A 15,053-nucleotide genomic window follows, 5' to 3' on the forward strand; every position below is an offset into this window, starting at 1 on the left:
TTTTTATTCTATTTTTCTCATTTTTATGGCTTTTTTTATTTTTTTAAATTTTTTAGGTAACTTTTCTCTTTTTTGGGATATTTTATTAACAAAATTAATTTGAGATGAAGAAAGAAACAATAATTTTTTTAAATTTAAATAAAAATTATAATATTTTTTATAATTTAAAATTATAATTATAATTTTTTTATTTTTTTTATTTTTATGATATTTTTTTATTTTTTTAGATATTTTTTATATATTTTAAAAAAAAATTAATTTGAAATGGAGAAAGTAATTTGAAATGATGTTTTTTATTTGAATTAAAATTAAAATTTTTATTTTTTTTAAAATTTAGAAATATAATTCTTATTTTTTTTCAATTTTTTTATGTTGTTTTTTATTTTTTAAATTTTTTTGAGTATTTTTTATTTTTGATATTTTTTTAAAAAATTAATTTGAAATAGGGATACTAATTTGAAATGGTGATTTTTATTTGAATTAAAATTAAAATTTTATTTTTTTAAAAAATTAGAATTATAATTTTTTTAGATATTTTTTTTAAAAATTAATTTAAAATTTGGATACTAATTTGAAATGGTGATTTTTATTTGAGTTAAAATTAAAATTTTTATTTTTTTAAAATTTAAAATTATAATTATAATTTTTTTATTTTTTAGATTTTTTTATATATTTTTTAAAAAAATTAATTTGAAATGGAGAAAGTAATTTGTAACGATAATTTTTATTTGAATCAAAATTAAAATTTTTATTTTTTTATAAATTTAAAATTATAATTTTTTTTGAAAATAAATAATTAAAGTCATCATTTGAAATAATATTTTTTAAAATATAATTTGAAATAGTATTTTCAAAAACGTCATTTTAAATGATGAGTTTAATTTTTTTTATTATCCACATAAAAAAAAAGAAAGGAGGAGAGAGAGTGGTGATGTGGCGGCCCTAAAACATTATCTCAAATAATATTTTATAAATTTATATTATTTTTATAAATAAATTAAAAAATATATTATTTGATAAATATTTTTTTTAAAAAAATTATTTAGCTAATGAACTCCAAAAAAAAAAAAAAAAAAAAAAAAAAAAAAAAAAAAAAAATCCTCTTAAAAATGTAGCCAGCAGACCAAGGGTGATTGAGGGAGAGAGAGGATGGAGATCGTGTGGCAAACCCCAGCAAACCCCCCGGAGCCCCATGACTACATCATCCGCAACGGTAAAACCATAAACCCTAAATCTCTCTCTCTCTTTCTCTCTCTCTCACCATCAATGGAATTCGTCACCGCAGGGAGGCGTTTCGTGAGGCCCTACCACTTCGAGTTCATCTCCCACGTAATGAATGATTCCATCCCCCTAAATCCCCCTCCCCACCTTCCCCCGGGGCTTACCTCTCCATCCTCTCTTATTCCAGCTCCCGCTGAAATCTCCGGTGGATTTGATGTCGAAAACCGCCATAATGCTTGTCTTTTGGGTGTAGGTGAAGAACAGATGGGTGGGCAAAACCGTCGTCGATCTCTTCACCGAGGAGTTCAAGGGACGACCGCGCGATTACTACGTATGAATCCCTCCGTCCCTTTTCGCTCTATCTCTGCAGTATGTATTCGTCCAATCCACATCCACCAGTAAAGTTTCGATCTTTTTGCGATTTGATGCTCCTGGCTAGTAATGGTGGATTCATGTTTTTTCGAATTCCCCTTCGGTATTTAGTCTTCCAAGTTAGACTCAGTACTAGGATTTTTTTTTTTTAATTTAAAATTTTCGATGTCCCCGAGTAAGAAAGATTAAAATTCTTATCCTATCTGCTGCCGGACATTTAAGTTATGATTTGCGCGAAAAATAATTTTTAATAGGGTAAAGACTTGTAATGAAGTTCTGGTTGTAGATGTAAAAATTCGATAGATCTCTGACTGAATATTGGCAAAATCTGGGTTGCTTGTAAGAAAAGAATTGCATGATAGTGCTGAGAGGAAATATGGGTTATACCCAGGGCATGATGTTGAAGGAATTTTATGTCATTTCCATCCTTCGGTGCTCCAAAACCAAATTCCTTAAATTGCCTATGACTGCTTTCCTTCCAACAAAACTGCTTCCACTTAGTTCCAGCTTAGTTATGCCACGTAAGTTCAGTTCTATCATTGTTTATTCTTTTTTTTTTTTTTTTTTGGTGCTTGGATCTTTGGGGGGGTTGCATATGATGCTCTCCAAGGTCTCATTTTCGGATAATGGGGCATATATTTTATGGATGCAAGCATACATCATAGAGAGCATCACCACACTTACTGTTTTGCTCTTTATTTTCCTTTAATCTCCCATATTATCCAATCTGAATTGAATATTGGTTTGACTAGATCAAAGCCATCAATTCTGGAAGGATCCAAGTGGATGGAGAATTAGTTCATGCATCATATGTGGTTCGGTCATCACAAAAGATAAGCCACTTTGTGCACAGGTTTGTTTTACTAAGTCCACCTTTAATCTTCATTATATGAATTAACCCATCGAATCAGCTTTTGATTGCTTCACCTTCCCATGGTTTTGCTTTTATATTCTCCATAAGGTACCTTTTCTTAGTACATATCTAATGCTTCATTGTTGTAAGGTTCAAAAGATGGCACATTCAATAGAAAGAGTTGAAAATTAAGGTGTTGTTTGGCATCACTTTCATTTTAGTTATTTTCAGAGAAATAGAAAATTTTTATTTCTATTTTATTTCTAAATTTAAAAATTAAAAACACAACCATGATGTGGTGGCCGAGGCGGCAATGGTGGCAGCAGAGACAATGGAAGGTTGTAGTGGTGGTGGTGAAGGGCACCAATGATATGGGGGTGGCGATGATGGTGGCAGTGTGGTAGATGCCATGGTGGTGGTGTCTATGTGGTGGAGGTGGTGGCAGCAGTGGCAATAGTAGAGATGATAGCGATGGTAGGGGGGATGACGGTGGCAATGACAATGATAGTGGTGGTGGAAATAACGACAGCAATGGCGACAATGGTGGATTGGTAGAAAACATAAGTTTCTTGATTTTGAAAATAGTGAAAGTGAGAATTTCTTACTTTTATTTTTTTAGAAATAATGAAAATGACTTTAAAAAATAGAAAATAAAAACAATTGCACCAGACATTTTTTTTTTTTTTTTTTGCAGTTTTAGTTTGTATGATTTTATTTTAAATAAAAAAGAAATAAAATTGCTGCGAAACAGGCCTTAAGTAATTTTTTCCGATCATTTAGCTGTGGCCTCATAAGTGTATGTATCATGTGCAATACTTGGACCTTCCCCTTTTAGAATAATAAAGATGCATTTATGTTGCAGTTAATGAGGTCATGTAGAAAAAAATTCACTGAATATCATGCCTCATGTTCATGGTTTTCCCAAGTTATTCTAGGCTCTAGTCAATTATTTCGTCTGAGTGTTTTATTTTCATTTTTATTTTTTTTGCTGATGCTACTGTATTTCCTGTTTATTCATAATCCAATAACAAATTTGCCTCTAGCATGCCAAGGATTTGAAAATAGCTTTCAAAATTTTGACATGAAGTTATTTCTTAGGCATGAACCACCAGTTTTGGCTGAGGATGTGCTGATCCTGCAGAATGAAGCTGATGTGTTAACTGTTTGCAAGCCAGCATCTGTTCCAGTAAGTCAGTTGGAGTACCTACCATTAAAATTCTTTGGTCCATGCAATGAAGTTACATTACAATAGGATTTTGCATTCCGAGCATCGATTCTTTAACAAAGTTTATTATGAGATGTTTTCTGATCTTATTCTTGCTGTTTAGTTAGTTATGCATGTCCTAGTTATTCAATAGCATGTAAGGCGTGTGGGGTCTTTTGTTCATATCTAATATATTTCAACATTTTCTTTTAGCATCGTTGATCATAGAAATCATATACTCATGGGAAGAGCTAATTTAACACAATATAACACTAGTGTTTGAACAAATAAGCAGTCTCTACGTGAGTTATATCATGTTCGTGTAAAAAAATCCTGCTGTAAGCTAACATGAAATATATATCAGTCCATTCAATGATTTCATCTCAAATACCAATTCATTAGATGGGAGAAAAAGTCAGATGTTTGAAAGGAAGGGCAAAACTTTGAGTCCAGTTGGTGTAGAGGATATTCGAATTTGATTTTTCTAATGTTTGTGATTGCCTGTTAGGGTGATGGGTTGACATAAGCTAACTTAGACTTTCAAAGTATTGTGTTTTATTCTTCCTTTGCTACATGGTTGATACTGCTTTCTAGGCATATTGGTACCTTGTTGCAAAGGTGTTATTGACATTTTGATCCTCTTGGACTCCTACTACTATACATCTTAATACCGATGCCATGTAAAGCCGCAATTACTTTGTTCATGCTGGTTGTGAAGGTTCTATGCATGAGCTACCTCATTTTTGTGGAATGATCCCCATTGATCTGCCAATTCAAATCATGATTTAGGGAGATAGAAACAATGGAAATGTATCTTTGAAATGGGAATTTGTGTAAAAATCCCAATAAAAAATCCTTTTACATAAGAGAGAAGTTCTTTGCATAATGGTACATGCATATCTCACTAGAAGACAGTGTTTTCAAGATATTGATATCATTATAGATGTAACTATCGAGTTTGAATGTCTTATGGCCTAGTTAGGTCACTGTATGCAATTAACTTGTGTGGCTACATTATATTGACTTTGAAGCATGGAACGCCAAATCGTCCTAAATTGGATGGTTTAGGGCGTTTCGAGCTGTCCTGGCGGCAAATCGATATGATTCGGCTGAACAAAATGGCACACCGAAGGAGGGAGAGGGAAAGAAAGGAAGAGACAGAGAGAGGAAGGGAGGGTACAACGCCGTCGGAGGCTGGCGGTGGTCCGCTGAGGTCACCGAAGGGCCATGAAGGCCTCCGCGGCTCACTGTCGTCGGATAGGGCTTTTAATCGAAAGACAAAGAGAGGGGGAGTGACGATATCGGAGGGAGGTGCAGCTGGTGGAGATGCTGTCAGAGGGCGTCGAGTGGCTGTCGTGGCCATCGGATGGCGAAAAATGGATGGACGGAGTCGCGGCCACGGAACGGGAACAACTGTCTCGATTCATTCATCGTCATTTTTTTAAAAATGACGATGAATATTGAAGTCGGCAATGGGATGCTGGCTTTACTTTTAAAAACAACGATGAAGTGAAGTCGACATATCCATTGCCAGCTTCACTGTTTCAAGATTTTTTAATTTGCCGGCGGATATTCCGGCTTCACTGTTTCAAGATTTTTTTAAAAAAATCTTAGAAACAATAAAGCCGGCAATGAGTATGCCGGCTTTATTTAAGTGAAGTCGGCAGATCCATTGCCTGCTTTACTGTAGTTGGATTTTTTTTTAAAAAAATTGTAAAACGATTGCTAGTCGGAGGCCCTTCGGTGACATCTTTGGTGGCTTCCCCTCCCTCCTTTCCTTTTCCTCCCCTCTTTTTCTATCTCTCTCTCTCGATCGAGGATTGGCAGAAGAAGCGGAGGCCGCCAGCGTTCTGGCGGTGCGTCTATGGCCACTACCGATGTCTCCTCCGGCCATCCTCTCGCTCCCTTCCTCCCCCTCTCTTTTTCTTCTCTTTTCCTCCTCACTGGTTTCTTTCTCCTCGTGTCGGTTTGCGCCGGTCCGATCTGGTATGGATCCGTATCAAGTCATACCACTGGCTGACCGGCACATGTTCCGGTTCCGGATCCATCATCCTTGCTTTGAAGGCTTATTGTTTTGTTGTTTTACTTTGCCTTTTTATGTTTAAAGCCTGTTCATTCCTGTGGTAATTATTTTTTGGGTAAAACTTGGATTCTCCTTTTCCCGTGGTAATTATTTTTTTGGTAAAACTTGGATGCTCCTTTGTGTTTTTTCTTTTTTAATCCTCAGTCATATTTTGCTCTGTTTAATTTAGAGAAACTTAAATTTCTGATTTTTATTTTCTTTTGTGATTTAAAATATTAATTGCTGGCTCTTATTATATGTAGGTGCACCCATGTGGCCAGTATCGTAAGAACACTGTTGTTGGCATTCTACAGGCGGAGCATGGCTTGGCACCTTTATTTCGTATCCTACTTAATTGGACACATCCATTAAATCCATCTATTAATAAAGTTGTTATCGTTCTTCTACATTTTTATGTACTTTTGTGGCTAGTGCTATTACTTCTGAACCATTTTCCTGTTTGCTCCGGTCAGGAAGCCTTTTCCTTGACTATTAACTTATTCTGGCAGCGGTACATCGACTAGATCGTCTTGTTTCTGGTCTTCTTATCTTTGCCAAAAATGCAGATCAAGCGGAGCAGTTTAGGCAACAGGTATTATAACTACTACTACTTTCTCTGTGCTAAAATGTTGTGAGAAAAAGGAACATTTTTCAATTTAACCATGATATCATATTCAAGCAATTCAAAGAGTTTATTGGTGGAGTCATATCTCTTGTCCTATCTGTTTGTTGCCTATATGTTATATTGGATGATTGAATTTTTAGCAATGAATCAGAAGCTGATGGCATAACTATAATTGGGGATATAATTTGAAAATTTTCTTTTCTATAATCATATTCGTGAAAGTTGTAATCTCCATCTCAAATATGTTTTGGACAGGAATGGCTATACACAAACAAAAGCCATAAATGATATTATCTGTCAGGTTCTTGTTTAACCTTTGATCTGGGACTAATCTATTTGTTAATTGTCCTCCTCCATTTCATTATCTCTAACAAATCTACTTGCTATTCTTCTTATTTTAATCTTTGTTTTAATTGATTTACTTAATTTATTTGAGTGTATGACTAAAGGCTGATGCATCCTGAGAAATGTTGCCTAAACTGGAACCTGGTGGGACCTGAAGCAGTTGGGTTTCTCTAATGTTTGCTATAATTCAGTTTTTCATGTTCGATATGTATTTAGTTTCTCCTCCATGGGGGATCTCAATTTTTTTATTATCTTTTCAACAGTCTGACCATTTGAGCCTGTGGGTATGATAAAACTCCAAACCAACCATGTTTCTCGTTCAGTTACCAACCCATTTTAGAAAATGTTACTAATTTCTGACAAAAAAGAATGCAGATACATAATGGTTTGAATTTATATTGATTTAATGGTCTAAATTGTATGTATATTATTTTCTCTATCTGGTTCAGCTTTAGGAATCTTTATTTGTCAATAATACATATCAAGTTTTGCCACCAGGAATATGTGAGTGATGTTTATTGAATCAAGATATAAGATCTATTTTGTAGCTTGATTTTCTTTCTAGAATCAGTTGATAATCTAATGTAAACTCTCCACCTTTCGCATCTAGACTGGGGACTTGTATTGGTGGTTTTATGCATAACTTTAAAAATAGTAACATGTTGTATGTTTGAACTTTTCTCTTCTTCTGCATCCCTTTGTTCCTCTCCGAGTGTCATTATGCTGAATGAGAACAGGCTGCAAATAGGTTTAGATTCTTTAATTTGACATAAATCGCATATTTTGACAGATGTTGTTTTTAAAATTTTCACTTACCTTGGTTCTTATTCTATGCCTGTAGCACATGATGGGCCTTTTTTTATAGGCGATCTTTCATATGCAAGCATTTTACTAAGGAAACATAAATATTAAAGATGGGAGATTAAGTTTTCCTTCTGCTATTCAATTGTTCTGAATATGCTGCCATACGAATCTAGGGGCTGAGCGGAAGCATGGATTTCTTATGGATTAATAAATTATATCTGGCATTCGTCACCATCTTGAATAGATCTGAGAGATAATAGTCGGAGGATGCCACACTCATGATTCCTCAATTTTTGAGATAATGGAATCCATCTGAAAGCTGATTTTCAGTATCCCTAAAATTTGGAGGGTTGAGACCACAAGGTTCCACAATGAGGGGAAAAAGCTCTATTCATCCTGCTAAGCTACTTCCACTCTTAACTATAAAGGGAATATTCAATGTGTTACCATTGCAGGCATTGAAATAGTCCCTTAGAGCTTCTTATGAAATCGAACTGCATGTGCTCACATGTTCATGTGTGTTTGTATTGTTCATGACTAACTTGAACCCTAACAATTGCCAGTATGAAATTTGAAAACTAGTTCTGCTTTCTAGCTTCTGTTTTAGCATTACTAACTGCATCTTAAACTTAATAACTAAATTGCCAAAATTGCCTTTGATATGGCTTTATTCTTTTTACTGTTTGGAAGTTAATTGGTCCTTTTAGTACTGAGGAAAGTTGCATTTGCTGCAGATTGAGGCTGGGTTGCTGCAAAAAGAATACATTGCCAAGGTTGTGGGGGTATTTCCTGCGGGAGAGGTATTTGGATGCTTTTGTAATCAAAATTAGATGCCATTTTTTGTATTTTTGGTCTAGTTTGAACACCCTTTCTTTTGAATAACTTTCTGAATACAATATTTTTCTCCCTCTTAGTAGCTAGCAGGATTTGATGATGGATTGTTTCTCTTGTGATGCCCTTTCCTATATTTTACGCAAGAATGTGACACCTTACGAACAAAAAAAAAAAAATCTTTGAGGAAAGTTCTCTCTAAACCAGAACAGCTTTATTTTATGTTCATAAACATTGTAACATCATCTGTCATATCTTTTAAGATCTAACACCAACTATAAGAGGCTTAATCATTTAATCTAAATGAGATCGTTGGCCAAGATTAATGCTGTGACTTCAACCTATGTTCACCTACTTCACCAGTTATTTATTTCAAGCATCTATTATTATCAATAGAGAGGAAGCCTATGCATGTTGTGTGTAATTTCAGAGGTAGAATTAATTGAGAAGTCAATCCAGTGATAAAAAACAATTGGGTGGGCTATCTAAATACTGATTTTGAAAGAAGAAAAAGGCCAACTCTCTCTTTGCTGTTTTCATGAGCCATTTCTTCTGTAATGAGAGACCCTTCATATGATTCTACAATCTGATTAACTCAACAAGCTGCACTTAGATGTTAGGGCTCCATGATGTGTAAGGAGGTCTTAAAAGTTGCATAAGCCCAAAAAAGATCAATCAGTATTCTAGAAATATTTATGGTTGCTACCTGCAGATACAGCAGGCTGCTGAATTCTGACTGCTTGTTTGGAGTTGAGACTGCACATACATTAGTGTGGGATTGTATACCGAGCGATTGTGTCTTTGTTTATGAAGATTGAACTTGAAAACAGATTCTTTTTATTTGCAAACTCATGCCATTAAGATCTACCGATCAGAATGTGTATTGAACTATTGACTCTTCAATCAGATTGCATGCTGTTCAAATAATATAGCAAGCATGCCCAGATTATATAGCAAGCATGGCTGTTATATTCTGTCTCTTTCTCTTGTGGATGTTAAAATCCCGAGAGAAATCTAGTATTTGTAGAGATTCTCAAAGAAACTTCTTCAACAAATTGAAAGTAGCAGAGAGTTCAGAACTAAAGGCAACTTTGATGGATGCAGTATAATCATTTGTTCGTTTAAACAATTTAAATGTTTGATTCATTGGTCAAATTATTGGTATTTTAAGTAACAGGCTTTTACTTTTCAGCAAGTTGTTGATGCAAATGTGAACTATAATGCACGAGAAGGAAGGAGCTCTGTGGAGGTATGTTAATTTGTTTTTCCACTGTATTTGTGCTCATATATCTGGATGTTTGTTTACTTCAGAGGGTAGGGGGAACATTTGCTTTTAGAACTATGACAAGCTCTGTGGTAAGGTTTGTCATACCACCTGATATGGGGCATACTATACCATACTGATATGGTATTCCATATCATACTGAATCGTGTACGTACACTATAATAGGATGGTATCGGTATGGATCGAGACCATAAATCTTGCTTTGCAGAGCAAGCAATCTTGTTTGTTTATTTACACAGTCTTACACATGTATAGCTTGTCTTCAGCTAATATGTCTAAAACTTCATGTCCATAATGCACATTCATTTACTTGCGTTAAACATTCTGTAGCGTCTGTTTTCTGCTGTTTTCTGTATATTTTTCATAAGAAAGGTGGAAAAGATAATTTGTAAGAGCCTTTGCCCCTCATTATGCATGTATGCTGCTGTTAGATTTTAACTTTTATTTATTATGTTAGTGGACCTCTTTTACTTCATTGTGTATGCTTGTCATTATGTGATATATCTACTTGCCTCACCCTCTTTAGATCAGTTAATCTGTATTTCTGATTTTTGTTGTTAATTATGTGCATATAATCTATCTGTTATTTATTTTTGAACATAACCGACAAATATAACCAGCTGTCCATCCTTACCATCTTGAAACTGTTTATGTGAGCAATATCTTTATGCGATATCCAGAACAATTGCCATTTCTTCTATAGTCAAGACTCCTTAAATCTGGTTGTGAACTGATGTTGCTCATGTTATCCCAATTCGTAGATGATAAAAGTCGAAGGCAAGGTTCGCGGACTCGGTATCGGAACCCGTGTCGGTTGCCGACCGATAGTATACCGTACCGTATCAGACATCAAAAAATCAAAAAAAAAATCCCACCCAACAGCATAGAAAAAAAAGAAGAAAGAAAACAAAATTGGGTCGAACCGGCCCTGAACCGGACCAAACCGCCCAGTATCGGGCGGTTCGGGCTGATACCGTACAGAGATCGGTTCGGTTCGATTTAGGTCATTTTCTGAAAATCTAGCCTGAACTAGATCGGTTCCCCGCCAGTATGGTACGGTACGAGATGTACCAGCTAGTTCGAGTCGGTACAGAATATCATGGTCGAAGGTTGATGTCATATTGGCATACTAGATAAAGTACAAACTAAAAATAAACACTGATTTACTTGCCTTCGGATGTTCTATACTTGGTCTTGTGAGGTGCCATTATGCCAATCTACTGCCTGTTTACTTGCCCTTATTTTTGTGCTTGTTGACGGCATCTAAGATTAATTCTACTTGTCATTTCTATATTGGTGTTGAATCTAAAATTTAGATACCTTTTCTTGTATTGCATGTCATGTTTGTCATATTTTAGATAAAAGAGTTCTACAGTTCTTTCTATGCATTCATAATCATCATTTAGTGTCTGTTTTTTTTTTTTTTTTGGTTAGGTACGATATGAAAATGCATTGTCAGAAACTCTCATCTAGTTTCATTTTCAGATTTGTAAGAGATAATCCCTGCACTTCTCCTCTATGCAGGTTGGTGATCAGAGCATGGGTAAACATTTGAAAGGAAAGCCTGCATGCACAAAGTTCACTAGGATAAGCACCAATGGAACTTATAGTGTTGTTTTATGCAAACCTGTCACTGGGCGTACTCATCAGGTAAAATAGCACATTTTGTTTTACAAGCTGCTCAAAATTTTTAGTAATTTTCAATGAATTCTATTCATTGTAAAAAATTGGGAATCCTCCTGACATGTACACATTACTCAAAACTGCATGGATTTTCTAAAGATTTGTACACCTTACCTTCTCTTTCTTCAGGGCTGACAGACATCTCTTAATTTCATGGACATTGTCATTCTCTTCCTTGCAAAAATATCCAGAACTGGTTTCACTTTTGTGATAAAAAATTTCCTTCAGACTTGATCTTCTGTACTTTCAGTTCCGACCATCTAAGATTGCTTTGTACATTTTATTTTGTTAGCTCAGCACCATATAGGACTTGCATAGGTAATCCAGCTGATCTTTTGTGATCAATGAAGCTTGAGTTTATATTTACAAGATTATAAAATCTCTCACAAATCACAAATGGAGAAATATTTATGAACTTTGGAACATGGAATCATGAGTTTTTGGTTACTGCCTCTAGTTGATCTACAAATACGCATCATGCAGCATTAAAATGATCTGAGTCTTCTTGTTGCTGTTTCACAGATCTTAGATTTTGATGTTTAATATATGAATTAATCTTTATATTATTTATTCCTAATTTCCTACATCGCCTATATATAATCTGGCTACTAGATTAGTAAATATTCGTGGGTTGATTAACAATTGGTTACTATATTTCTGCAAGTTTTAAGTTCTCAATACTGGTATCTGTACCAATAAGGTGACGGTACACACCACACCAACCTGTATGGATGCATGGTAAGGTAGTTGTTGGTGCCAGCTCAGATATCGCAATCCTTTTTTCTGAACCACTAATAAAGGGCATCCCAGGTAACGGTAAGTGTGGACCAATATGATACAGTACTTAATTCTTGATATGTGTGTATGAACACATGCAGGTCTGTGAACTTCTTGTTGTGATCTGTTTAAAAAAAGAGCAGATATTTGAAATTACATTGTTGTTGAGCTATTATAAGCAATAAGCAAAAATTTTTGACTATTTTCGCAGTATTTGAACCTTAAAGACTGAATAATGTTTATTTATATTTAAAATGGAGCAGATACGTGTACACCTACAATATACGGGCCATCCCATAGCCAATGACATGCTATATCTCTCTGAAGATGTTGCCCGTTCTACTGGAAGAAGAGGTGCTGGTAGAGCTGCCTCAGTCATGTATGAGCCACCAGATTCTCATTCCTCCAATAATGATTGTTATGCTAAAGATAATGCTACATGTTCTGATGAGGAGTTCAGCATTGATCCCATGTGTACTAACTGTCCAAATTTGGCTCCTAAAGGGTAAGGCACTTGTGGTTCTTATTAATTGCGACAAACATACGGTTCTATACCATGAGAATTATGGTCCCTATTCTACCTTTTTTTCTTTGATCAACAAAATAACTCCATAAGAGAACTTCTGTATCATGAGAAATATGGCCCTATTTCTGCCTTATATTTGTTTCGTTGACCAACAAAATAACTCCACATTTTTACAGGGTGACTGCTGTATGAGAAAGACATTTGTATGAGAAAGTCTACATGCTAGACCTCTTTTATTTTTTTCTCTTAAAGATATTTGTGTGAATGTATTGATAGTGTAAACTCCTAGCATCTTGTGGAAATGGCTAATATGCCCATGTCTTTCTTTTTGAACCAGAGAATGGATCCTGTAGTTATCAGAAATTCTTTTTTTTTTTTTAAAGATTCAGGAATCATGGTCGATTTTGACTTAAGAAATGGCCACTAACATTTGAAAATTACCAGAACATCCTTACACATTAAGATTGCAACTTGAATATGATTAGGTGAGAGGTAAACTGTAGTCTTTGTCAGGTGACTGCTGTTGTATTCCGGTAAACTGAAATTATAGGGGTGATTATGCCTGTTGGGATGAAGGTTCTAGTCTCAATGAATTTGCTAGTATTAAGGATGTCATAATCTCCTTATTACTCAATAGAAGTGGCTGAGCAACCCAGAAATTTCCAAATATTCAACTGATTTCTGTCCCTTATATTCTGATTGTTTGGAGGAATCTCATTCTTGATGAATTTTATTGATACTGCAAGTTATGTCGAAATAACTTCTATAAAGAATGTTCCACCATGTCTCATGTGTCTTGCACAAACTCAACCTGTTTAACAATCATGATAGTTTGCTTGCATGTCTCTGTGTGACTTGACAAGAGTAAGATAGTGGAGCCTTCCAAATGTTATTATGCAAAAATCTGATATAGAAAAGTGTAAAATGCTGAAATTTGTCTTCAAGCAGTTAAACAAGTTTCTAGCAGTCCAAAGGTTTCCTTCTCACAAATTCTAAGATGTCAGTTTCTTGTCTAGAAATAATTTCTTTAGAAATGAAAAACATGACATCTGCACAGATTAAGTTACAAGAGCGAAAATCAGACACCTTCAACAATTGACCTCCTGTAATACTGTTAGCTTTGTACCTGTAAAGCAACGGCATTGGCTTTTGACTGACAACCAATGTTAGTCAGCTGCAACATTAACTCGACAACAACTTTGGCCTCCTAAATGGATCTTTGGTCAATCAAGCAGATAACCTCTCACCAATATGTGCAAGATGAACAACATAATCATCCACATGCCTATTTTTGATGTCAGCTTTCCGAGTATTTTCTCTGAATCCATATTTGTGTATTAGCCCCCTCATATCACCTATTAGCTCTCTGTTTTAACAATTTTAAATCCCCATTGTTACTTTTTTTGCAGTTATGATGGAGATGATGAGGCTCTATGGCTGCACTGTGTGCGATACTCAGGACCTGGTTGGAGTTATGAATGCCCCTATCCTGACTGGGCCAGTCTCAGTGGATCGCTTGGAAAGAAGATCAAAACATAGTTTGCCTCATTACACTTTTGATTTTAGCCCATTGATCACCTGCTACAGGCAATTCTTCAGATGTTTCCGTGCCCCAAAGTGCTATGAGTGCTCTGATCTTTTAATGGGTTTGCATCAAGGTTATTAACCTATGGATATCTTTGTCATTTGCCATCAGATTAAGTCCCCAAACCTTCAAGATCTTCATTTTATGTGAAAATGATGCTTGGGGATCAAATCTGCGCACGTATGGTGGCAGCTGGCGGCATGCGCTTCGACTTATATGACTTCAGCAAGATTTATGATTGTTTCTTCTAACTTATGGTAGCATGGAAGATTATATAAAAGATTGTCCATACCGTACTGTATGTACTACTTATTTTCTTTTCTTGGTTATGTTCTGATTTATGCTAATAAATTCATAGATTATTATCTAACAGCAAAAGTTGGCCTGTCAACATCCTCATTATTTGTTTTTTAAGTACAAGCATGCGTGCATGCATGTGTTTGTGTGGTTTGGTACAAGCGTGCCCCCAAGTTGGACATAAAGCTTTGGATAAGTGGGCCTTCTGTCTAGTTCTAGTTTGTAAAAGTATACTGTTTTTTTTTTTCAATTTACTTACATCTCTTGATTCTCCGTCTTTAAGACTAAGAAGAAGAGAATGCACTTGTGATGAACTTTATGCGTCTTATTTGTCATGCATTGTTTCATGTTGTTTGAACATTTCCTGCTTGACTATTTGATGCATTGGGTGGAAGATTTCCTAGTTAATTTTTTTGGGTGTCTAAGCAAGTTAAAGATAGTAGATTACATCCAACAGCTTGATCATCGTTGTTGGATTTTCATCGTATGGTCAGTAAAGGGAAATCAATGAAGCCTCTACCGAAACTAGAATTCACAATCTGTGATGTATAAAATGATTAGAAACTAAAAAACATGAATTTCT

The 15,053-nt window shown here is 35.1% G+C and overlaps 1 protein-coding gene across 3 annotated transcripts; it reads left to right on the plus strand.

Annotated features, from left to right (window-relative positions):
- Window positions 1-1,104: 1,104 nt before the first annotated feature.
- On the plus strand, window positions 1,105-14,784 carry LOC105051029 (RNA pseudouridine synthase 7). 3 transcript variants are annotated; one of them, XM_010931290.3, is made up of 12 exons: window positions 1,105-1,213; window positions 1,286-1,329; window positions 1,475-1,552; window positions 2,346-2,446; window positions 3,545-3,632; window positions 5,976-6,054; window positions 6,222-6,304; window positions 8,221-8,286; window positions 9,510-9,566; window positions 11,127-11,252; window positions 12,326-12,567; window positions 13,998-14,784. In XM_010931290.3, the coding sequence occupies exons 1-12, from the start codon at window positions 1,150-1,152 to the stop codon at window positions 14,125-14,127; spliced, it is 1,158 nt and encodes a 385-aa protein (XP_010929592.1). In that variant the 5' UTR covers window positions 1,105-1,149; the 3' UTR covers window positions 14,128-14,784. The 3 variants fall into 3 exon arrangements, with proteins under 3 accessions (XP_010929592.1, XP_073099495.1, XP_010929594.1); XM_073243394.1 differs by lacking the exon at window positions 1,286-1,329 and having other exon boundaries at window positions 1,123-1,213; window positions 1,475-1,590; XM_010931292.4 differs by lacking the exon at window positions 1,286-1,329 and having other exon boundaries at window positions 1,151-1,213.
- The last annotated feature ends 269 nt before the right edge of the window (window positions 14,785-15,053 follow it).

This window comes from Elaeis guineensis, chromosome 9, assembly GCF_000442705.2.
Source record: "Elaeis guineensis isolate ETL-2024a chromosome 9, EG11, whole genome shotgun sequence".
Classification (NCBI taxonomy): Eukaryota; Viridiplantae; Streptophyta; class Magnoliopsida; order Arecales; family Arecaceae; genus Elaeis; species Elaeis guineensis.